Source organism: Pinus tabuliformis, chromosome 3_2 (assembly GCF_031772625.1).
Source record: "Pinus tabuliformis cultivar Carrire ecotype Pingquan chromosome 3_2, CPIR1, whole genome shotgun sequence".
Lineage (NCBI taxonomy): Eukaryota > Viridiplantae > Streptophyta > Pinopsida > Pinales > Pinaceae > Pinus > Pinus tabuliformis.
Window position 1 is genome coordinate 832,146,865 of NC_142302.1, and position 24,545 is coordinate 832,171,409.

General features: G+C 38.3%; 3 protein-coding genes and 1 pseudogene across 3 annotated transcripts; 3 read left to right on the forward strand and 1 right to left on the reverse strand.

Annotated features, from left to right (window-relative positions):
- The first annotated feature begins 231 nt into the window (after positions 1 to 231).
- On the forward strand, positions 232 to 4,785 carry LOC149183243 (uncharacterized). The gene is made up of 2 exons (XM_089414883.1): positions 232 to 617; positions 4,197 to 4,785. Exons 1-2 carry the CDS (start codon positions 232 to 234, stop codon positions 4,783 to 4,785), a joined length of 975 nt encoding a protein of 324 aa, XP_089271009.1.
- Positions 4,786 to 12,721: 7,936 nt separating this feature from the next.
- On the reverse strand, positions 12,722 to 13,757 carry LOC149183244 (uncharacterized). The gene has a single exon (XM_089418694.1). It carries the CDS (start codon positions 13,626 to 13,628, stop codon positions 13,107 to 13,109), a length of 522 nt encoding a protein of 173 aa, XP_089274820.1. The 5' UTR covers positions 13,629 to 13,757; the 3' UTR covers positions 12,722 to 13,106.
- A 2,713-nt stretch (positions 13,758 to 16,470) lies between these two features.
- Positions 16,471 to 17,582, forward strand: LOC149183245 (protein INAPERTURATE POLLEN 1 homolog; annotated as a pseudogene).
- A 232-nt stretch (positions 17,583 to 17,814) lies between these two features.
- Positions 17,815 to 24,295, forward strand: LOC149183246 (glycerophosphodiester phosphodiesterase GDPDL1-like). Its single transcript, XM_089414884.1, has 7 exons — positions 17,815 to 17,848; positions 18,036 to 18,365; positions 22,541 to 22,730; positions 22,849 to 23,002; positions 23,150 to 23,465; positions 23,714 to 23,826; positions 23,942 to 24,295. Exons 1-7 carry the CDS (start codon positions 17,815 to 17,817, stop codon positions 24,293 to 24,295), a joined length of 1,491 nt encoding a protein of 496 aa, XP_089271010.1.
- The last annotated feature ends 250 nt before the right edge of the window (positions 24,296 to 24,545 follow it).

Consider the following 24,545-nt stretch of genomic DNA (forward strand, 5'->3'; position numbering starts at 1 on the left):
TCCCGGTGACTCCACCTTTTCTATTCAGCGATAGTTTATTTAATGCGGTTTAAGAGTATTAGTGAAAGCAGCATGATTTCCAGTACTTCTCATTTATTATCAGCATATTCCCATTTATATTTCCTACTGTCGGAGGCCATTTGAATTTGAAATTTGTTTTCCCGCTTTGTTTTGAAATTTGTTGTTCCACCTTGTTATCGCAGGGCATGCTCTCTTTCATACACTTGCGGCATGCTCTTTGGCAGACCCTGTGGAGACGAGATCACGGGATCAACGAGCTCTTGCTGTGGCCATGGTAACGGGGCCTCGGATGGCTGGCATGGCAACAGCAAGGCTTCCCGCGCCGGTTCTGGCAGCGGTGCTGGCTACGGAGAAGCCGGGAGCGGGTACCCGCGTTCCGGTTCGGGTAAAGGAGCAGAGTACTATTCAGGAAATGGTGTTGTGAACGACGATAGTGGATACGGTGAAGGGTCTGGCGACGACAGTGGCTATCGTCAGTCACGTGGCAATACTTATGCCCCATACCCGCCTGGCTCTAATGGTGGCTATAGAGAAGGTGGTAAATACGGCTCAGGCTACGGTGAGCGTTGGGAAAAAAACGGTGCCTACGGTTCAGGGTACAGTGGTGGCAGCTGATTTTTTTGTGTTGTTTATTTATCATTAGTGATTATTGATATTCTGTAGTAGTTATACCAATTCCTGAGAAGTTTAGTTCAATCTTGTTGTAATAGGTCATGGACTATATTTCTATTTCTAGCTATTTTAATTTGACTCACATGGTCATAAACATTATCATTTGTAAAGGATAATCACATGTTATTTTAATCTATTACTTGAGGGTCATTATGTCTGAACATTTTTCTCAAGGAAATTCAATGAAGGATCCTTATCTTGCTTTTCCACCTTGTGTTATTTTGCTGATATTTCCTTTCCTCATTTTTCTAATATTACTTTCTTTTATTTAACATACTGTTACTCTCTTGTTCTTTAAATTTTTCTGTAGATATATGTTGTGACCCCATTTTATTTTTTATATCACAACCCATTGGATGCTATATTGTAAACATGTATTAACTCTTATGATGTTGTTAGCAAAAATGTTTAGTATTACTACTTTCTTCGTTTTTTAGATTGAGATATCAACTACTTCATATTTATTTATTTTTTAAAGTTAATAAGGATATAAAAGCAAGGGTTATGCTCCCATATTTCTTGGTCTATTCCACCAGTAATTCAAATGATGTTGAAGAAATATATTTTTATATTTCTAAACATCAACACCACTATGATTGTGAGACACATTACTTAAAAAATTTATTTCACGACGGTTGGTTGTATATGCTTAATTAGGTGTGTGTGTGTGTAAAGCTCCATATTTCTTTATAATCATTAATGGAGGCCATTTTTTTTCTTATGTCACATAATGTGGCACATTGGAAAGATATAAAATCTTTACAAAACCATTTTTTCTATCCAACCATGTAACAAGGGATTGAATCTGTTGGGAATATTTGAGCACTACTAAGAGGGGAGGGGGTGAATCAGTAGTGTGTCTTATTACCAAATTTTTCCTTTTATTTACTTTACTAAATAACACACACTAATTATCAACAAGTCATTAAACATTTTCAAGACTATGCATGAATCAGAAGAAGCAAGTAAATCATATCAACAAACATAATCACAAGAAAGAAAAAACACATGTGACAGAAGATATTTGGTTGAAAACCCTTCACCGTGAAAAGCACCACCCTTGTTGTTGTTTCTCTGCTCTCAATCTTCTACTAAGAGAAAATTGTATTTTACATAAATTGTTGACCCCCATAAGCTAGGAGAGTTGATCTCATATACAAGAAGCTGACTCTCATCAGCAAAGAGACTTGATTCTACTAATTAACCCGGAAGACTATGTTCTCACATGGATCTATGGACTACCATCTGCTGAAAGCCGCCATGATCAACCATCCTTGCCTAACTCTGATTGGACTATCTAACTACCACTAGATTCAAAAACTGTTCCTTTTGCTAAATATTCCATATCACTGCTCCACACCCATGCATTCATTCCTCCTCTACTCTATGAAGACCTTGTTTCAATTATTTTCATAATGGAACCCAAGACTTTATGCTCAACTCAACTCAAATTTGCAATATAAACTCTAGCAGTAAAACTCCATCATCAAATCAAATAAAATCACCACAATCATATGCTCTCCACTCTAGAAATATAGTGGCCACAATGCATCCAACAAAAAGTGAATAATATCACCAAAATATGAAATAAAACTCACACTCTACCATAACATCAAAACCTCCCTCCAAGATATAATTACTACATAATACAATTAACAACATAAAACATAATAGCTCTATGCCAAATGCATAAGAAACACCTGCAAAACAAATGTGATACTGATAAGATTTAGAGCTATTCCAAACTCTCCATTAGTACCAACAACTCTGCTACACCTCCATTAGTACCAACAACTCTGCTACACCTCTCTGCAACTCTGATATGAAATCTAACATTCTGAATAATTACACTGCTTCAATAAAGAGATATTCTCATTCTGCTTCCATTAGAAATCATATACTGAAGCATTTATGTTCTATACTAGGTCTGAAGCATTCATCTGTAGGGATATTTTACAATGATTTATTAACATAGTAAATTATTTAAAAAATTACCAATCATATCTCTTCTTCATAATAAGATGAAATTTTATTTTGAAAGAGTGCAATAGAAATATTTTAAAATATAATTAAAAAAAAAAATTGAATTATAATATAAAATATCTAAAATATAAAACATGAAGTAATCATGTTCTTCTTATATAAATTGTAATAATAATTAAGAGATGAAAAGAGTTTATATAATTACATCTACAAAATAAATTCATATATATATATTCAATCAAATATATATAGTCAAGTGAGTTTTAGGAGTTTACTCTTTATCTTTATATTTATATATATATGATAGTTTTAAAGTAAATGTTTTAGGAGTTTACTTTATGATTTGACTACTTAAAAGGTGTCTTATGATTTCACGCTAAGTCATTAAAAAAAAAAATTAAAAATAGAGTATTGTAATTTTTAGGGGAATGAAAAACTCCTCCCTTTATATCATAAAATAAAATAATTTAAATAAATAAAAAAGAATTGATAGTTTTAATTAAAATATAATAATTACAAATTTCATAATTAAAAAATAATAATTATATTAAATTTTTAAATCGAATATTGTGATTTTTAAAGAAATGGAAAACTCTACCTTTATATCATAAAATAAAATACTTTTAAATAAATAGAAAAAAATTAACTGATTTTTTAATTAAAATATAATAATTATAAAAAAATTTAATTAAATAATAATAAGAGGGAAAAAAACCACTTAGAAAAGGTAATAGTGTTTGATATCAAAAATATTTCCGCTATTTAAATAGCTGGGTTAACATTTTAAAATATATATACATATAGATATATGTGATTTTTTCTGTTAGCAATGATGAAAGCCTATTTTGAATAAACGATGGAGCAAAGAAAACGAATGTTCACCAACTCCACTAAAAATAGACATCTTTGTGAATATCATTCAAATATATGCATTATATGTAATTTTCAAGTAAAAGATCACTAATATGAATAAACCATCGCTGTAATCAAAGAGGAAATTTTCATTTTAAGGGTAGATGCATTTAAATTAATATTTCAAATTACTTATTGAAAAAAAAAATTATTGTTAGCAAACCACTTGATTTACCAAGAAAGAGAAATAATGTTTAACCATTTAAAGCATTCTGAGTGAAATAATGATAGCACAATTGAAATCATGAATGAACATGTGCGTTCATGTTTATTCATATTTACTCTTAGCACGAGCTAACCAGCCATACATTGGGTATTAAATGCCAATGTAGGCTGGCCCATCTATGTATATGTCATGGAGCGTATCCATGTACACCATGTCTGACATCCCGATCCCCGGCGAATTCCCGGTGACTCCACCTTTTCTATTCAGCGATAGTTTATTTAATGCGGTTTAAGAGTATTAGTGAAAGCAGCATGATTTCCAGTACTTCTCATTTATTATCAGCATATTCCCATTTATATTTCCTACTGTCGGAGGCCATTTGAATTTGAAATTTGTTTTCCCGCTTTGTTTTGAAATTTGTTGTTCCACCTTGTTATCGCAGGGCATGCTCTCTTTCATACACTTGCGGCATGCTCTTTGGCAGACCCTGTGGAGACGAGATCACGGGATCAACGAGCTCTTGCTGTGGCCATGGTAACGGGGCCTCGGATGGCTGGCATGGCAACAGCGAGGCTTCCCGCGCCGGTTCTGGCAGCGGTGCTGGCTACGGAGAAGCCGGGAGCGGGTACCCGCGTTCCGGTTCGGGTAAAGGAGCAGAGTACTATTCAGGAAATGGTGTTGTGAACGACGATAGTGGATACGGTGAAGGGTCTGGCGACGACAGTGGCTATCGTCAGTCACGTGGCAATACTTATGCCCCATACCCGCCTGGCTCTAATGGTGGCTATAGAGAAGGTGGTAAATACGGCTCAGGCTACGGTGAGCGTTGGGAAAAAAACGGTGCCTACGGTTCAGGGTACAGTGGTGGCAGCTATGTCACAGGCTCTGGTAATGAAAAAGGCTACGAAGCTGGCTCTCGCTATGGCGCTGGATCTGGCAACGGCAACGGTGAATTCGGTGCCAACAATGGTTACGATAAGGAAACAACTTTATATATTTGTCTTCGCAGCGCGTGCCCCCGGAGTTTGTAATAAAGCAATGTCTCTTAGTCAATTATAAATATTAACAATTTAGGCACGGTGAATGCAACAACGAATGCCTTACTTTTGTCTTTGTAACATGGTGGTGGAGTTTGTAATAAAGTCAGATTTCTTTATCAATCTTAGATATTAACAATATAGCACAGTGAATGTAGGGGTCACTCTTTCGAGAAAGAAATAAGTCAGTCTGATTTGGTATTGAAGCTGTTGGCAATGACTAAATTCGGTAAAGATTATGGACTTCTGTGTTGTTTAATGCGAAGACTGCCTAGCTTCGTACTTCTTACGATGTTGTTTACTCTTTTCTAAAAGCAACGACTTTCATCATACAACGATATTGTGTTATCATCTGATAAGCTTTTGAAATTAATGTGTTACATTTACTTTGTATTTTTCCTTTTCTTGTATTTGAGATAATAAGATATATCCTATTTAATTTTTATAAAATATTTTAAAATACTTTAAAAATAATTACAGATCAAAAGTTTTCTACTACTTTTTCTCAAGTAAATTGATCATATTAATATGTATATAAAAATGTTTTGTGTTTTATTAACCTGATTTGTGTTTTTGGAGCCTGCAATATCAATAAATAATGTATTATTGGATATCGTAATAAAATATATTTATAAGTTAAAGAATTTTTATAATAAAATAGTAATAAAATATATTTATAAGTTAAGTATTTTTATAATAAGATAAATATTAAATAATTTTCATAACCTAAAATAAATCATAAAATAAATATTTTAATATTTATTATTATTTACTAATTATTTAATTTATATTACTGTATTAATAAATAAATTTTTAAACATAATTATTATTAAATATTAATTATTTAATTCAAAATAATTCATCAATAATTACATTTTTATTTTCATAGATAATATTTAAAGTATTATTTGTGAAAATAGATTGAAAATAGTATTATCAAGCTTCCATAGAAAAATAGGAAGAGCAAGAGGACGAGGAAGAAAAAGAAAAGGGTAAGAGAAAGAGGGAGGAGGAGTGGAAGGAAATGAATAGGTAGAAAAATATGGAGAGGTTAAGGGAGAGAGGGTGTGACGCCCTCGAGTCTCGGGCAGGCGTGCACGATGGGCGGGCGCCCCGGGGCACGACGACGGGCGCGTTTTGGCACAACGACGGACAGTGCGACGAGCGGATGGGCGAACCTCCGACACTTGGGCGACGAGCCGAGGCGCAGGTGCGGTCACCCGGCAAGCCGACGAGCCGGCGGTTAGGCACGGCGAGCTGAGGTGCGGTCACCCGAGCTGGCGATTAGGCACGGCAAATCGAGGTGCGGTCACCCGAGCTGCGGATGGGCGGCGAGTTGATATGCGGGTGCGGCCACCCGACGAGCCGGTGCGATAGTTTAACGGGCGACCCGTGGGCGACCCGCGCCCCATGGGCGGGCGGCCCGAGCGACAAACGATGCGGTGGACAGCATGGTTGGACGCGGGCAAGGTTCGACAAGACGGGCGCGATGCGGCAAGTTGGTGGACGCGGTTCTGCGGTTCTACAGGCGGACGCGGGCACGGTCACCCGACGAGCGGGTGCGACCACCCGATGATGCGACGAGCTGCAGGTACGGTGCGACGAAACAGCGAGTCGCTTGCGACGAAGGCATGACAGAAATGCGACATTTGGAAAATGGCTAAGTGTTTATAGACGTTGTCAAATGGAGTAAAGCCGACATGTTATTATGTATGTTGTGGGCGTATGTGGTGAGTTATAGGGGTCAGCCTTAAGGCTAGACACCCTTCCATAAACCCACAATGGAGTACGTGTAAACATAAAAGCCTTGGGCTCACTTGAAGCAACGAATAAACACATAAACATATATTATATGGAGATTTGTACACACACATATATATATGTGTGTGATTAATTAAAATAAAATAATATAATGCGTGGGCTTATGTGTTAAAAAGTGGAGTCGGCCATGAATTGGGCACCCCTCTTAAAACATAAGGAAGCATACGTATATATTGGTGGAGATGGAGCTCATTATCTCCATCAATCTTCGCTCAAGTGTCTTCGCATAAAGACAAGAGGAAAAGTGCGAAGGTCTTAGAGAAATGCGCATTTCTCATGCGCATGAAGAATAAGAAGGTTCGCATATCTTGGGGTTGGATTATGTGAAGTCTTGGCACGGTCGAGGAGGATTTGGTACACGGTATTGTGCAGGTTTTGTGTGAGTGTCTTGGTGACCCGTGTGGGGACCCGCTCACGGACAAAGGTACATAAAGGTGTATGTAAAAGGCTTCTTATGCCTTGTTGTAATTATTCTAAGTGTTGGCCGTGGACTTTGCCCGGCACACTTGTACGGTTGTATTATTGAAAGAAGTTCATAATATATATTGGGCGGACTCGTTCGGGAGTTGCCCCTCCCACTATAATTGTGTGCAATTGTTATGTTCATGGTTTAATTGCATATTGGTTATAAGTGTACATGAAGATTAATGCATTTTACTTGATTGAAGAAGATTAATTAAGTATGTTAACGTGGTAAGGCGTAGCCCATGTGTACAAGTATTACGAAAAGAAAGTACACGGTGGTGCCGCACCCCGCCGGACAACGGTTGGAAGACTACCGTAGACCATATAAAAAAGTATTAACTACTCGGAAAATCATGACATGTGTTCCATGTTCACGGAGACCTGAACTCCCTGTTCTTCAAGGTCGAGTTGGAGGGAGACTGCATTTTATCCTTTAGTAGAACCAAAGCTCCTTTCCTTATGCTGCTCAGAGTTCCCACACTGCTCTATACTGTCCTCATCTACATTAGGATGATCCTCTTCATCATCAACACCATCTTCCCATGCTAGGTTTCCCACACAAAATCTTAACACTTCATTATCCAGGGGTATACGATCCATTTTAACCTCTAGAATGCCCATTCTCTGTGTTAAAATCTCACTCTAGTCCCATGACTCTATCACAATCATCTCTACATGCTGTGAGATCGATTCACTGAAAAATTCTAGGGCACCCACCAGTCTAACTAGCAAATTGCTGAGCTCTTCCTTTGCATGGCCAATATTATGCTCCATAATCATAAACCTATTCGAGACCTGTTGACAAACATGACATAAATTGGTTCTAATCCTAGAATATTCTCTTTCATATATGTGCTAATGCTCTCTATATATCGATGGATTAACCCTTCGTGATTTGAAGCCTCTGCAATCATATTTAATGTCGCCTTGATCCACAGGTACTAGTCAACCAGGGAAATTGGAGCCATTATTGAACTATTTCCCTCCAAAACAAATTCCAAAAAGACCAAAGGTTTCACACATGCAAACTACATCTCAGTTGCAGGATTGAATGTTTCCCACATTTGAAAGGTTTTATTAACCTTAGGAATACTGCACCATCTGTCATGTTCCCAACACATCATGATGAACACTGCCTAGGTGTCCACAATTGCACGCTCCTCCATGACATACCAAAGTCACCACCATGCTAGGGGAGTTAAATTATTTTTCAATGTAATTCTTATCTAGATCATAGGAAGAGACTCACCACCTTAAACCTAATTTAATATTTATAATTGTCAAAAGTAAAGATTTAATTTTGTTCCACATGGAATTGCCTTGATTTGTAACCCTTCATCAATATTTAAAACTCTTTGTTCTAAATATACTCCTTTGTTGGCCAATGAGTCAACCACCCTGTTATAGTTTCTCTTAACATGATAAAATTCAATCAAATCAAATCTATCCATTAATAGTTTAATTCTTTGTAAAATGGAAATGGAAGTCTGCTCATCATTGTCGTTAAGTTTATTCACCCGCCGAATCTCTATCATGGAATCACCTAAAACCATTAATTGGCAAAGTACTCTAGGGAAGACCAACTCCAATCCTTGCCAGGGCTGAATATTCATCCTGGTTATTTGTAGAGGTCCCAAGTCTCTAGGAAAATTGAGTCTCCCTTTCTTCATATAGGCGAAAGATAACCCCTCCCACTCCTGCCTCCCCATTTACATATAAGATTTTTATTCACATGTGGATTTGGAATTATTTACCATTACTGATTGCGTTAATGGTTTCATGATTTGGTAACTTAATGAATTTCACTTATTGTAAATGGGGAATGGGAAGTGATAGAAGGATAAGAGTACTCAAAAGTCAATTTTTTTTTGTTTATGCTAACTATCAACACTTTTAAATTGTGCATGTGAATTATTTGTATATATGAATAAATTTTAATTTAACATTGTTATGTTAATTAAATGAATTTATAGTACATTACGTTATTAATTAAAGATTAATTTAACCAAATGTAAGGTAATTAAGTTTGGGTTGACAGATGACATGGTAAGGTTGAGTGCCCCTCGTGTTGACATGCTATGACCAAGTGTGTTGACAAGGAACCACCCAAGGGCGACACATGGACTTGAGGTGTAACACAATCTGCCATATAGTAGATGCATGGTGACACTAATGTGGCATCAAGAGTGAAAATATTCAAATGACCATATGTGGATGATCCAAAATTACATTTTAATAAAGTTTATATTCTTGAAATCTCTGTATGAGCATAAGTGGATGCATCTCATAAAAAAACTTTGAGTTGAATAAAAGAAAGTTGAAATTTAGTACCCCTATCCTTAATTAGGCATTGGTTAGTGTTAAATCCTTCATAATATATAATGATATGTGGTATATTATTCATAAATAATATTCTCATATGGAACAAGAACTTTACAAACTAAATTTGTGAAGTATTGTTAATCCATGCTAAGTTTTGTCTAATTTATTATGTCTAGAATTTAATGACTATTTTCATCTATGGATGATAATTTCTATTCTATTTTCTTTAATGGGAATGGTGTTGAAGCACTACATAAATGTATAATCTATTACAATGGAAAATGATTTCAGTTGGACCACATCATAACTCATTTTTTACCTTTCAAGTTTTCATTTTACACAAGCCCTTGCAACACCATGTTCACCTTTTCCATTCCCTGCTTCAATAAACTATATGTTGGATTGTTATCTCATATGAAGTTATGTTAAAATTTGAAACTAGGGCCAAACTCCATGTGGGTCATCTTATTTATGGCAGCTGATATTTGTATTGGATCCCTCTCATCGAGAGGTGTAGGATTGATCTAAAGATCATCCGATTCCGATAAGTATTTATGAAGTTATGAATTTATTTATGTTATAAAACAAATTGTCAAGTCAACCAGCAACTTGAGTAGGCTCAGAAGCCCAATAGTCGTGTCTATTCATCATCTACGTTTTAGTATAAATAGGAGAGAATTTGAAGTCATTAGAGACACTCTCTTTATGTGATCTCCTCTCCACATCTTTGGTTTTTGGAGAAGGAGAGACACTAAAGAGTACGCTGGCCTAGTATGGTGCCCTAGCTGCAGCACGATGCCCTAGCCACAGTGAATCTAACCGTAGAGAGGATGATGCCCTAACTGCAGCCAAATGGAGAGCACTAGCCACAAATTGAAGGAGGTCTATCTGCTGTCTTGGGGAGCTGCAATACGCAATCTAAAGAAGCCCTAATTCGTGGACTAAAGGAGGCCCTAACTGTCGTTGAGAGGAGCTTAATCCACAACACGAAGGAGGGCCTTATACACAGGTCAAGAGGAGACTTAAACACAAGTCCTAGCCGTCTAAATGAAATCCCTAACTCATTGTTCTAAGCTGCAGTCATAAAGGGGTCCATCTACAGCTATAGGAGGCATTACACAGTTTGAGGTAATGTGAACTATATGTTGACCTTATACACCGTCATATGCTGTCCTAAATAAGATTATACATCGCTGCAAGGAGAGGCTTAATTCGCTACCTTAATACGCTACCTTAATACGCTATATAATGAAGCTCTAAAAAGAGCCCTAACTACTGTCAAGAGGAAGATATAATCTCACATCTATCCACAGTTATATGTTGCTCATGGGGACATATATATGCAGGTCATGGAGACAGTTATACATTGTTCATGAAGACATATATACGCAGGTCATGGAGACAGTTATACGCTATTCATGGTGACTAAGTGCTATCATAGAAGAACTTTAGACAACATGGACTTGACAGTGGTGCAGCCTCAAGGACAAGCTATTCAAGAGGCAAGAGGGTTGCACTAACAGTGCTGGAACCTCTCTTGGATCAATGAGAACAACTCAGTGATATTTTGGTACAACACTGAGATGATGGGCATGTTAGTAAAGGGCAACATAATGATGTAAAGGGCAGCATGATCAATAAGACTACATGATGATGTAAAGGGCAGCATGATCAGTAATGAGACTGCATGATGCAGCATAATGGGCATGTTAAGTAAGGAGCAACATGATGATGAATAGGGCTGCATGATGATGGAAGATGCGGCATAATGGGCAGCATGATGATGAGAGCAGATGAGAGCAGCTCAGTCATCAAGGTCCAGCACATACAACATGGTGCTACATGGTAAGGTATAGCAAATGGACGAAATGCAACACTACTAGGTGAAGCCGTCACCTTGGAGAATCAGTTGAAGTAGAATGTCTTCAACTGATCTCATGTATCATCGTTATAGGAGATGATCTATGCTCAGATATAGATAAGTCAAAGTGTTGACTTCTGTTGTAAATGTACTATCTCTCTCTTTCTCTGCTGAACTTTGAAGAACATAAAAGAAGAATTGATCAAGGGTTTCCCCACATTGGGGTTTTTCCTTGGCTAGCGCCACATCTTGTGTCCTCTTGTCTTGGCTTGTCTTCTGTGATTTATGTTTATGTTCTATCTTCAGTTTACTTTAATGTTGATGTGATTGCTAATTTGGAAAAGATATTGGAAAATTAAAATAAATTGCTCTAGCATAGAACATACCTAAAATTAACGTGGTATCCGAGCTGAGGTGAAGACAATGCCCAAGCAAGAGTGAAAGAGAAATCACTAAAGACAATTAGGACATGACAAAAGGATCAATGGGATCATCATACCTCTTCTCATTCACTAAGGGTGAAGTCGAAGCAGAGAATATCATCAGAATGGCGCAACCTGTCGGCTTTCCAGGTGACCGCACCTGCGGCTCGGCTCATCGCCCAAGTGTCGGAGGTTCGCCCATCCGCTCGTCGCACTGTCCGTCGTTGTGCCAAAACGCGCCCGTCGTCATGCCCCGGGGCGCCCGCCCATCGTGCACGCCTGCCCGAGACTCGAGGGCGTCACACCCTCTCTCCCTTAACCTCTCCATATTTTTCTACCTATTCATTTCCTTCCACTCCTCCTCCCTCTTTCTCTTACCCTTTTCTTTTTCTTCCTCGTCCTCTTGCTCTTCCTATTTTTCTATGGAAGCTTGATAATACTATTTTCAATCTATTTTCACAAATAATACTTTAAATATTATCTATAATATTTATGGAAAATAAAAATGTAATTATTGATGAATTATTTTGAATTAAATAATTAATATTTAATAATAATTATGTTTAAAAATTTATTTATTAATACAGTGATATAAATTAAATAATTAGTAAATAATAATAAATATTAAAATATTTATTTTATGATTTATTTTAGATTATGAAAACTATTTAATATTTATCTTATTATAAAAATTCTTAACTTATAAATATATTTTATTACTATTTTATTATAAAAATTCTTAACTTATAAATATATTTTATTACAATATCCAATAATACATTATTTATTGATATTGCAGGCTCCAAAAACACAAATCAGGTTAATAAAACACAAAACATTTTTATATACATATTAATATGATCAATTTACTTGAGAAAAAGTAGTAGAAAACTTTTGATCTGTAATTATTTTTAAAGTATTTTAAAATATTTTATAAAAATTAAATAGGATATATCTTATTATCTCAAATACAAGGAAAAATACAAAGTAAATATAACACATTAATTTCAAAAGCTTTTCAGATGATAACACAATATCGTTGTATGATGAAAGTCGTTGCTTTTAGAAAAGAGTAAACAACATCGTAAGAAGTACGAAGCTAGGCAGTCTTCGCATTAAACAACACAGAAGTCCATAATCTTTACCGAATTTAGTCATTGCCAACAGCTTCAATACCAAATCAGACTGACTTATTTCTTTCTCGAAAGAGTGACCCCTACATTCACTGTGCTATATTGTTAATAGCTAAGATTGATAAAGAAATCCGACTTTATTACAAACTCCACCACCATGTTACAAAGACAAAAGTAAGGCGTTCGTTGTTGCATTCACCGTGCCTAAATTGTTAATATTTATAATTGACTAAGAGACATTGCTTTATTACAAACTCCGGGGGCACGCGCTGCGGAGACAAATATATAAAGTTAAGGAGTTTCCTTATCGTAACCATTGTTGGCACCGAATTCACCGTTGCCATTGCCAGATCCAGCGCCATAGCGAGAGCCAGCTTCGTAGCCTTTTTCATTACCAGAGCCTGTGACATAGCTGCCACCACTGTACCCTGAACCGTAGGCACCGTTTTTTTCCCAACGCTCACCGTAGCCTGAGCCGTATTTACCACCTTCTCTATAGCCACCATTAGAGCCAGGCGGGTATGGGGCATAAGTATTGCCAGGTGACTGACGATAGCCACTGTCGTCGCCAGACCCTTCACCGTATCCACTATCGTCGTTCACAACACCATTTCCTGAATAGTACTCTGCTCCTTTACCCGAACCGGAACGCGGGTACCCGCTCCCGGCTTCTCCGTAGCCAGCACCGCTGCCAGAACCGGCGCGGGAAGCCTCGCTGTTGCCATGCCAGCCATCCGAGGCCCCGTTACCATGGCCACAGCAAGAGCTCGTCGATCTCGTGATCTCGTCTCCACAGGGTCTGCCAAAGAGCATGCCGCAAGTGTATGAAAGAGAGCATGCCCTGCGATAACAAGGTGGAACAACAAATTTCAAAACAAAGCGGGAAAACAAATTTCAAATTCAAATGGCCTCCGGAAGTGGGAAATATAAATGGGAATCTGCTGATAATAAATGAGAAGTACTGGAAATCATGCTGCTTTCACTAATACTCTTAAACCGCATTAAATAAACTATCGCTGAATAGAAAAGGTGGAGTCGCCGGGAATTCGCCGGGGATCGGGATGTCAGACATGGTGTACATGGACGCGCTCCATGACATATGACATATACATAGATGGGCCAGCCTACATTGGGCATTTAATACCCAATGTATGGCTGGTTAGCTCTTGCCTTTACTCTTTACTACACTCTTTTGTTCAGAAGGCAATTAATTTCCTGACAGATTTCATTAGTCGACTGCGGAGAGCTGGTGAATCGTCAAACCGCACTCGTCTAACTTCTAGTTTGTTATGATATGCTGATGCCTGCTCTGCGTTGCCACTGACCATCAGTGGTTGTTCCTCATTTGATTTTAGATTGCGGCATCTAGGAGTTGGAACATGGACATTACAATGAGGTGAGGGAGTGCGCGTAGCAGATCGTCCTGCTGCCGACTTCTCAATGGATGAATGGACATTAAATTGCCTTGAAGGAGTTAGAACATGGCGATTAGGTTGAGGTGCAGCAAGCACGTGTAGTTGCTGCTCCTTTCTTGATTTTTTATTGCGGCATCCAGGAGTTGGAACATGGCCATTGCATTGAGGTGAGGGAGTGCGCGTAGCAGATCGTCCTGCTGCCGACTCCTCAATGGATGAATGGAGGTTAAATTTCTGTGATGGAGTTGGAACATGGCGATTACGTTGAGGAGCAGCGAGAACAAGCAGGGGGTTGTGATCAGGTTGAGAGCGACCATCATCTCGAAGTGATTTCCATCCTCCTGACGCAACGGCTTTAACGGAAGAACCAACATTTTTGCTTATAGATAGTCCTAGCGAAGTTGGAACATTTTTGTGGGGTAGAGGTCCGGGAGAAGCAGCAACCACAACTAAAGGGTTTTCCTTAAACAATAACGTCATCATAAATAGGGCAAGAGCGGCAACCACAAGGGCGGACACAGTAGGTTTCATTTTCATGAGCAATGGCTTCATTGTTCTTACACTTATGCACAAAGAAACCTCGTATATACTTGATGAATCTTCAGTGGATTGATCTGTTAGATGATTGATGGCTGATAAATATTGGAAACAACCGGATTTTTGGACACGTGATTTCTGGATGAGTTGTACTAGCAGATGAAATATTTCGTGCATCCATATAATACAATACTCATATAGAGGGATCGTCTATAAATACGCGAGGGAGAAGGGGCGGAGCAGAAACGAACACGAGATTTTACATGTGAGATATTGAACAATCTGTATATTGTGTTGAATTCCAATTAAATGTAATATCGACCATGGACAAATTCTTCCTTCGTAGAGCACAAGGGAGAGAACATACACGATTGTTTTAAAGTCGTTGTGCCAAAAAGCATCTAACGTTTCAATTTTGTGCATTGAATGTTTGAATGCGGGGAGAGCGCGTGGAATAGTAATGTTTGACCGCCTTGTTTGACAGGGTCCTCGATGCTGTTTAGGTCAACCTCGGTGTTGAATTGACTTGAAAGCAAAGCTTCAAGATACATAAATACAAATGTGTTCCAAGATGTAGAGAAATTAGGAAGCTAATTCAGAGGTAATGTAAATGTATATGACTGTGTGGGAAGGTATTAAATCTTGCCCATAAATTTTGTTGTGAAAGTTAGGTTCACATTAATCACTGATTTTGCATTTAGCAGAGAGTCGAAGATTTCGAAAATCACTTTCGATTAATCTGAATCCATATCCGTGTTTTCGCATTGCAGATTCTCCGAATATTCGGGAATTCGACCAATGTCATGTCAATGAAATTTTTAAATATTAAGAGAATCTGCAATTTACTTAAGCTCACCACATTTAACACGGGCTCAAAGGAAATAGGAAACATTTTCGAAATGCATCCTCCTTTTTTTTTAATATATATAAAAAATTGTAGCCTAGCCATCTAAATAGGTAAAACAAAAAATAATATAACTTTCTCTACTGGTTAATAATAATATTATTATCTCTCATGAATATGTTATTGATAATATAGCTAAATAATTCAATTAAAAGAGCTTTTAAAATTTATGAACTAATCATGATAGTATGTGAGAGTAGCTTGCAGAGTTTATATGTAGGCTATCTATTGGCATACTTTTATGAAACTTTTATACTGTTTTACATTTAAATCATTCATAGATATTATTTATTTTAAAAACTATTATTAGTCCCTGCCATCTGGCATTCGGCAGGGTCTATAGTAATCGATCGGGTCCGAGTTAGCATTAGTTTCAAGTTTTAGTCCTGTGTTATACTGTGATTATTACAAAGTTTTCAAATGCTCTCAAACGCGTTGTGCCGGATAACCAAAGTTTTATTTCGAACTTAACTTTTGCCATCTTATTTGGCCTCTTCCCGAGGCGGAAGAGGCCCGACCATAGCTTAAATTGGTTTTACGCCTGCTGCATTCTCGCTAACCGTCAACGGGTTTGTTTTAATGTTAACATTAATTCGATAGGTACAAATGCTAGAGATTAATATTGCTTTTTCAGTGATCTCATAGATATACAGAAAATAAAACAAGTGGCATGGTTATGCATGGCGATACAAGTGGCAAACTAATATCGAAACTGTTCTGTTCATCAAACCTATTTCCACTGTCTTTACCAGAACTATTCATCAAACCTGTTTCGCCCTGTGAGGGAGGAGAATAACCCATGGCACTTAAGATGCAGGTTTGCTTTGAGGGAGGAGATCCACTGTCCAAGACATTTGGTCAAAGTCGTTCTACCTGTGATATTAACCACTGTCCAAGACGTTGGTCGAAGACGTTCTGCCTGTGAGATTAACCACTCTCCAAGACGCAGGTTTGCTTCCTGGATGGAGGCCTGCTTCTTAAGGTGAAATTACTAGCCAGGAGCCCGACTTCATTCAGTTATGAGTCCTTTCTTTTTGCATTAAGTTATAACTACCAGTCTGTAATATTTGTATAATCCTACGTTTTCAGCAAACAAATGAGCATTTTAACTTTTATTTTAGCTAATCATTTTCCTGTTGAACAGAACGGAAGCAGGTTTTTCAGGGCTATTACCTGCAGTGGGTCCAGAAGCTGAAGAAGCTTCACTCCCAACTCAAAGAAGCCCTGCAATGCGACGACGTGATCCGCGTCGAGGCGCAAGTGGAAGCGCTACGTCTCCATTTCGAATCCCACTACGACGCCCTTGACCGCGCAGCAAGGCAGGACGTGCTGCAAGTGCTCACGCCCGCCTGGAGAACACCTCTGGAGAAACCCTACCTCTGGATTGGGGATTGGCACCCCGCGCTCTTCATCAATCTCTTCCACGGCCTTGTCGCGCATTACCTGGACCGCCTCAGTCTCGAACCTGCGACGTCGGAGAAGAATTATTACCGCAGGGGCGGGCTGGCTTACGCGTCGGAGGACTTGCTGAACAAGGTCGAGAATATCATAATGGTGCTGCGCACCATGGTTCCTGCCCTCTTTCACAGAATGCGCCGCGTTCAGCTTGGCCTGGGAGGCCCCATTGCCAAAGACTGGTTGCTGGCCCTGCTCCGAGACCGCCAAGAAAGTTCCCCGGGAGGATCAAGACACCGTGGTGGCACTGGAGAGTGGATTCACGGCGCAGATCCGGGAATTGAATTGACGGAGATTTTTCTGGATGCCAATCAACTGCGGAAGAACATTTTCTCCGGGATTGTGAATGCCGCAGATGTCTAACAGGCCGCGCAGTATCTGCAGGGCCTTGTTCAGTTCCAGATCTCGCTCAGGGATCTCGATTTGGAAAAAGCCCTGAAATGTTCCAAATTATGAATCCCGTGAAGGCTCAAATTAGGCCTAGATGATTCAAGTGTTTCTATATATTTATTTGGCCATTCCCATTTAAGTGGGGAAAATCTGTTGAGCTATGGAGGGTGGATATTTCATTGGCATCAATACTGTACAACTGTAGCTATTGTCTTTTCTATGCTATTGTACTAACAGCTTATATGAAAAACAAGCCAAGATCCTATGGACACATAGAAATGAATGTGTTAGCATAGAAATGAATGTGTTAGGCATCTGGCGAAGAAATTTCGGTACACGTGGTTGTTCTATCAATAAATCACTTAGAAGATCTCGTTTCACGTGTTATAACTTTATATTATCAAAATATATCATATGTTACTATTTGTAATAATATTATTATTTTATATATGACTGATATATTGCTTTTCAATAACATGATTTATTGCTTTTCAATATTATATTGCTTTTCATAAGAAGATGTGGACCCATCAACGAATGCAACATATGGTTCCCTCGTAAAAAATTTAACATTTGTGAAGACATTTGCTGCTGGAATCATGGTTCCAAAGGAATACATTTGGCCTGTCGGTACAAACTTATATTTACAACCACCTACAAGTATTGTACAAGATGCACACTCTGCAGGGCTGGAAATATTTGCTGCTAATTTTGCCAATGATAAATATGGCACGAGCTACAATTATAGCTATGATCCAATAAGGGAATATCTTCAGTTCGTGGACAACAAGAATTTCACAGTTGATGGAATCCTAACCGATTTCTCTGTAACAGCGTCAGAGACTATAGGTATGTCTTTCTTGCTACTTAACCTCCATCAATTTGTACAATCCCCTACCCATGTAGGGCTATAATTCTTCTTATGTCTTTCAAGGCCAGAATGTTTTTATAATAATAAGTATGTATCTCTTTCTGAATATATTTCTTTGTTGATCAAGATTCTTAAAACTATAAACTCACTGGATTTCTGTGGATTAATGACAATACAACTTGCTATGCTCAGAGCAATTATGCTTTTCTTCTTTGAATTTAATTTTAAGCATTAGCTTGCTTAATAATCCATTATGGAATGTTTTTTCTGCTTTTATGTGAGGCTAGGGCACTCCTTTACATAGTTTGTTGCCTCCCATGCTTTTACTATAAAATTAGCAGAGCAGTCAAAAATCAACGGATGACCAGCAGCAATGGATCATTGCTTGAGAATTATTGTTTAGAATACCGGCTGGTGAATCAGTTCCATTGCAATGTGAAATAGTTTTGTCATTAAGGCTTTGCCTACCTTTTGCTCTTAGCTGTTGTGGTGAGATCTATGTTCCGTTTATCTATTTTTATTAAGCCTTGTTGTGATGCTCCATTTTGGTGTGTTTTCAGTTTTCAATTTGATGGAGGAAGGCTGTATTTGTTTCCTGTCCGTCTTAGCTGCCATTCTAGGATCAATGCCTTAGCTGAAGGCACAATTTTTTCTTAATGAGCCAATGCTTATGGGTATCGTCTTTTTTCCCTTTGTTGAGGCCATACATAGTTGGACGGATAGGCCTTTACTGTTTACTCCTTACTTCTTATTGGATCCTGTTGAGGAGAGGTGAGTTGGAGAGTGTCCCGGGTCATGGTGGTTGCTATGAGTGAAATTATAAGCAGATAGACCATGGTGGTCAGAAGTATGTGAGCCGCTGGTGCGCACATTCCAAGCCACATTAAGAACATAGGTGCCAAATAAACACTGTGTCACATCTGAGACCTGAGTTTTGTTGATGCCAAATCGAGAGATAAAAGACAAAATTCCCTTTGCTAGACCTGTTATGCTAAGATCAATGTCTTGTTGGCAATATGGACCACTTTTCTCCATTGTTAAGGTCTAAACCCATCTATTTCATCATGCTTGCCTATAATGTCATCATGGCGATCCTACTGACCTGATGGGTCCTTGGCAAAGTTACAATACTCATTTTTGAAAAAGAACTTGGTGAGTTTAGAGAGTGATGGGTCCGATTGAATTCTCAAAGATTTGGGCAAAAATGCCATTGCACTTGCGGGTCAAACTTGCTGACGCGTGTAAAAATTTGCGACTACTCACATGTCATAGTTTGACATAGCAGTACTTGCGAGTTAACTTGTTGCTCCCAAGTTCAACTTACTGGAAGCTAGTTTTAAATTTTTAATTGCCAATGAGTAGTGGCAAGTCAAACTTGTTGGGTATTCAAACTCACTGACTGGTAGGAGTTTCACGTGTGAATGAATCAGTTCAGGTTGCTTTCTGTGTTGAGTTGAATTTGACACAGTGGCTTGACAAACTTTTGTAAGAAGGGTCATTAGATCGATGCCTCTTCTCATGACACACTTCTTTTCCCAATTGTAAGGCCCATCTCCATCTTCAGGTGCTCTTGCAATGTGTAGTTGCAGCTTTCCCAATCCTGTTAAGGGCATGCCATACTCATACTTTCAACTTGCATGATCAAAACCTGATCTGAAGGTGCTCTCTGTATTGCTACAAGATCTGCTCTATTTGTTTGGCTTTAATGTTTAATCTCAGCATTTCCAGTCACATCCAGGGTCCGGTTTCCTTCCCTTCAACTTGTCATTGGAGTTCAATGCCCTCTCCTTCAGAAATCTTCTTTTAACACTTTATCATAGAATTTTTGTAGGCTCTGTTGTACAGGGATTGTTGTAATCCTTTGAAATTGAACTCAAAACTTTATTAATCTCCTCACATGAACAAAAACAGTCAATTGGACCAAGAGACAAATTAGGATGAAAGTACAACAATATGGGAGTTCTACATGTTGTTGTTGTGATGATGAATATCAGAGGCAACAACATACTTGCATTTTTCGCTTGAGAATGATCCTTCAACAAGTTAGATTGTGGAAGAGTTTCCATGGCCTTACATGCATGGGGGTTGACACAAAGCACATGCCTGTAGGCAGATTGGATCCATGGTGGGAAGCTTGAGAAGGCACACCTCCCACCATATTGAACCACTACCCCACTGGTTATATAATTAAATTTTCATTTAATTCTCAATATAAACTGATTTTAAGTCACCCTATAAAATCGTTTAGGCTGTTGAACTGTAAACATTAACATTATCCTTTATCCATATTGTGAATCTCTATTACATGTGTTGTACTGCCAATGAGTAGTGGCAAGTCAAACTTGTTGGGTATTCAAACTCACTGACTGGTAGGAGTTTCACGTGTGAATGAATCAGTTCAGGTTGCTTTCTGTGTTGAGTTGAATTTGACACAGTGGCTTGACAAACTTTTGTAAGAAGGGTCATTAGATCGATGCCTCTTCTCATGACACACTTCTTTTCCCAATTGTAAGGCCCATCTCCATCTTCAGGTGCTCTTGCAATGTGTAGTTGCAGCTTTCCCAATCCTGTTAAGGGCATGCCATACTCATACTTTCAACTTGCATGATCAAAACCTGATCTGATCCATCTTCAGGTGCTCTTGCAATGTGTAGTTGCAGCTTTCCCAATCCTGTTAAGGGCATGCCATACTCATACTTTCAACTTGCATGATCAAAACCTGATCTGAAGGTGCTCTCTATATTGCTACAAGATCTGCTCTATTTGTTTGGCTTTAATGTTTAATCTCAGCATTTCCAGTCACATCCAGGGTCCGGTTTCCTTCCCTTCAACTTGTCATTGTGACTGCATTCTATTTAATACATTGCACATCTGATGTGGATAATGCAATTTAATATAGAAATGGGCATTGCTCTTAGAAGTGAAGATACGAAACCTATTATACATGTCTCCTGTGAATCCGCTTAAGTATCCACCTTCAATATCCTCTAAAGTGGTAGGGTTATCTACCTTAGAGGTCCAACGTAACGGCTCGCAAACCATGGGCAGATTGAATTTGATCGGAAGAATAGTGGGATCAAAACAGCACATAGCAAAGCACTTTGAGAATTTAAAACCCTTACCCTCCTTAAGGGCAACAGGGAATTCATCCATATCGCCTTTTTTATCTGTGTTCAGAGCTATTAATTTGCGATCAACCAAGAGCTCTAACAAGCCTACCCCGATAGCATAAAAACTCTGAATGACTTTGCTTTTTGCCCCTTTAGGGGGACGATCCGCAGCTTTCGGCATTCCGAGATGATACGCTTGAACTCGTACTGCAGACTCCAGCTGTTGGATCAAAGTAGATACCCTAACAACAGGTAAATCCTGTACACAGTTGAACACTGAACCCAGTACATGAATCATGATAGCCTCCAGTGTATAAGTCCCAAACTTATTAATATAAGGGATATCTTTTTTGGGAAGGCAACACTTCTCCATCAGATGTACTTTAGCAGTAATCATATTAGGACCTATTAACTGTCTGATCAACAACGGAACACTTCGGAACAAGCTTTCCTCATCATAATGAACAGTTAGCTCCTCTATTGATCTCTGTAAATAAACCAAATCGTCCGGGCTCCTAAGCACTCCCTCTTTCAAAAGGATGGCTTTACGCTTAATCAACAACTTGATCACCTCTGCGTGATAGAGAGTCGTCTTAGAAGCTTGAGAAATAGAGCTCAAATTATCAAGCTTTTTTATAAAATTATTCCAGAACAATGACTCAATCTTAAGAGCCTTAGACTCAATCTTAAGAGCCTTAGACTCAATCTTAAAACCACTGGAACCACTAGAACCACTAGAAAACCTCGAAGATTGATTCAAACGACCACTATTCCAACCAAATTGATTATTTTTCCAAAAATTATGCCCAGGTGTTAACCAGAAGTTTAAGGCCATTCCTACTCTAGGCCCCAAGTTTATAGCCTTTGGGGGCTTTTGCATAAAGCAATTTTGTTTCATTGATATGTTTTATCCTAAAAGCTGGGCCATCCACTTAGCTGTAGCTGTTGCATAGGCCGTTATTCAAGCTCAAAGTGGTAGCTGGGGCATAGCAGGACTCGAACCTGTTGAAGCATAGGTGTCCTTCATATTGTATTTCTTGCAGCACTCTCAAGAAATAAGCCAATCTCATGCCCTATCTCAGGCGGTCTCAGGAAAGTACTCAGCCTCCTCAAAGACATATCTGTAGTATCAGCCTCCTCTTCATCGCGGTGTAGCAGGTTCGGAAGGCAAGAGAGGGGCAGTGCCTTCAGAATGGCTCCTTTCAGATTCATGATCCGGGTAGTGGCATGTCGGTACAAACTTATATTTACAACCACCTACAAGTATTGTACAAGATGCACACTCTACAGGGCTGGAAATATTTGCTGCTAATTTTGCCAATGATGAATATGGCATGAGCTACAACTATAGCTATGATCCAATAAGGGAATATCTTCAGTTCGTGGACAACAAGAATTTCACAGTTGATGGCATCCTAACCGATTTCTCTGTAACAGCGTCAGAGGCTATAGGTATGGCTTTCTTGCTACTTAACCTCCATCAATTTGTACAATCCCCTACCCATGTAGGGCTATAATTCTTCTTATGTCTTTCAAGGCCAGAATGTTTTTATAATAATAAGTATGTATCTCTTTCTGAATATATTTCTTTGTTGATCAAGATTTTTAAAACTATAAACTCACTGGATTTCTGTGGATTAATGACAATACAGCGAAAACCATTAATAATTTCTCACAATGGAGCTAGCGGTGACTACCCAGGTTGTACGGATATTGCCTATCAGGCTGCAATAAGAGATGGAGCTCACTACATTGATTGCTCTGTTCAAATAACAAAATATGGTGTTCCTATCTGTAGGGAATCACCAGACCTTATGATAGGAACAAATATCGTATCAAATTCAGTGTTTTATCCATCTCGCTTAACAATCGTACCAGGCATCAATAAAATGGTGCTAGATACCCCAAATAACCGGCCAGGCATCTTCACGTTTGATCTCACATGGAATGAAATTCAAAGCTTGACACGTAAGTCTGATCCATGCTGGCTGAAACAGTCAAAATAATAGAAAATCTCTTCCTCGCACACCTGTTAATTTCCAAAGTTTCAAAAGTGTAATCATTTGAATTGTTCCTCAAATGATAGTACATTGCTAACTTCTCCCTATTTTTATCAATAATAATGGAGAACTTTAGCTCTGCTAAAATATAACAGGTTTAGTATTTCAGAGGGCAACTGATGTAATACTGTGATATGAATTTCTTGTACTGTGCAGCAAACATTTACAGCCTGTTTAATATAGAGGGTTATAATCTTCTAAGAAATCTGTCTGCCTTTTTAGAGTTTGCAGAGAGTCAAGGAAATGTTCATGTTATCATCAACATAGAGGTACAGTTCTTCAATCTGATTAGAAATCTGAAGAGTTAAATATAAACTAGCTCATGAAATAAATGTTAACTCATGATACTATAAAGTGTATCTTGTTTCTTGCTTTTTTTCACAGAATGCACGAGCTATATCATTGAAAAGGAATCTTAGTATCATGGAGCCCATTATTTCAGCTCTAACTAAGAGTGGTTACAACAACATGACCAATAGAATCATGATACAATCTGATGAAAGTGCTGTGCTAACAGAGTTCAAGCAACTTACAAAATTTAAGCTTGTTTATGTTGTGGACGAAACTGCTATCATCATTCCAGATTCTACCATTAAGGAGATGAAAACATTTTCTCATGTCGTAGTATTAATGAGGAATGTGATTTTCCCGGCTTCTGAGTCATTTCTTGTAGGGTACACAGATATTGTCCAGCGACTGCACCTCTATAATATGTCAGTTTTCGTCTTTCTTCTCTAGCTGGCTTCCATTCCTCTATTCCTGCTTAAGTGTGCATTGACTGTGGATTTCAAATTCATTCTTGTGCAGTCTGTTGTCTTTTGCTTCAGTCAGTCTATCCTTTTACTCTATGGTTTATACTTTACTGTATATATGTATGGGAGGCAACACAAACAATTCATCATGCATCCGAGAATCTGAACAGAGTTTTCTGTTTCATAACATTTTTTACATGAAATCATACGAAATTTGTTGTGCGTTGGCTAACTGG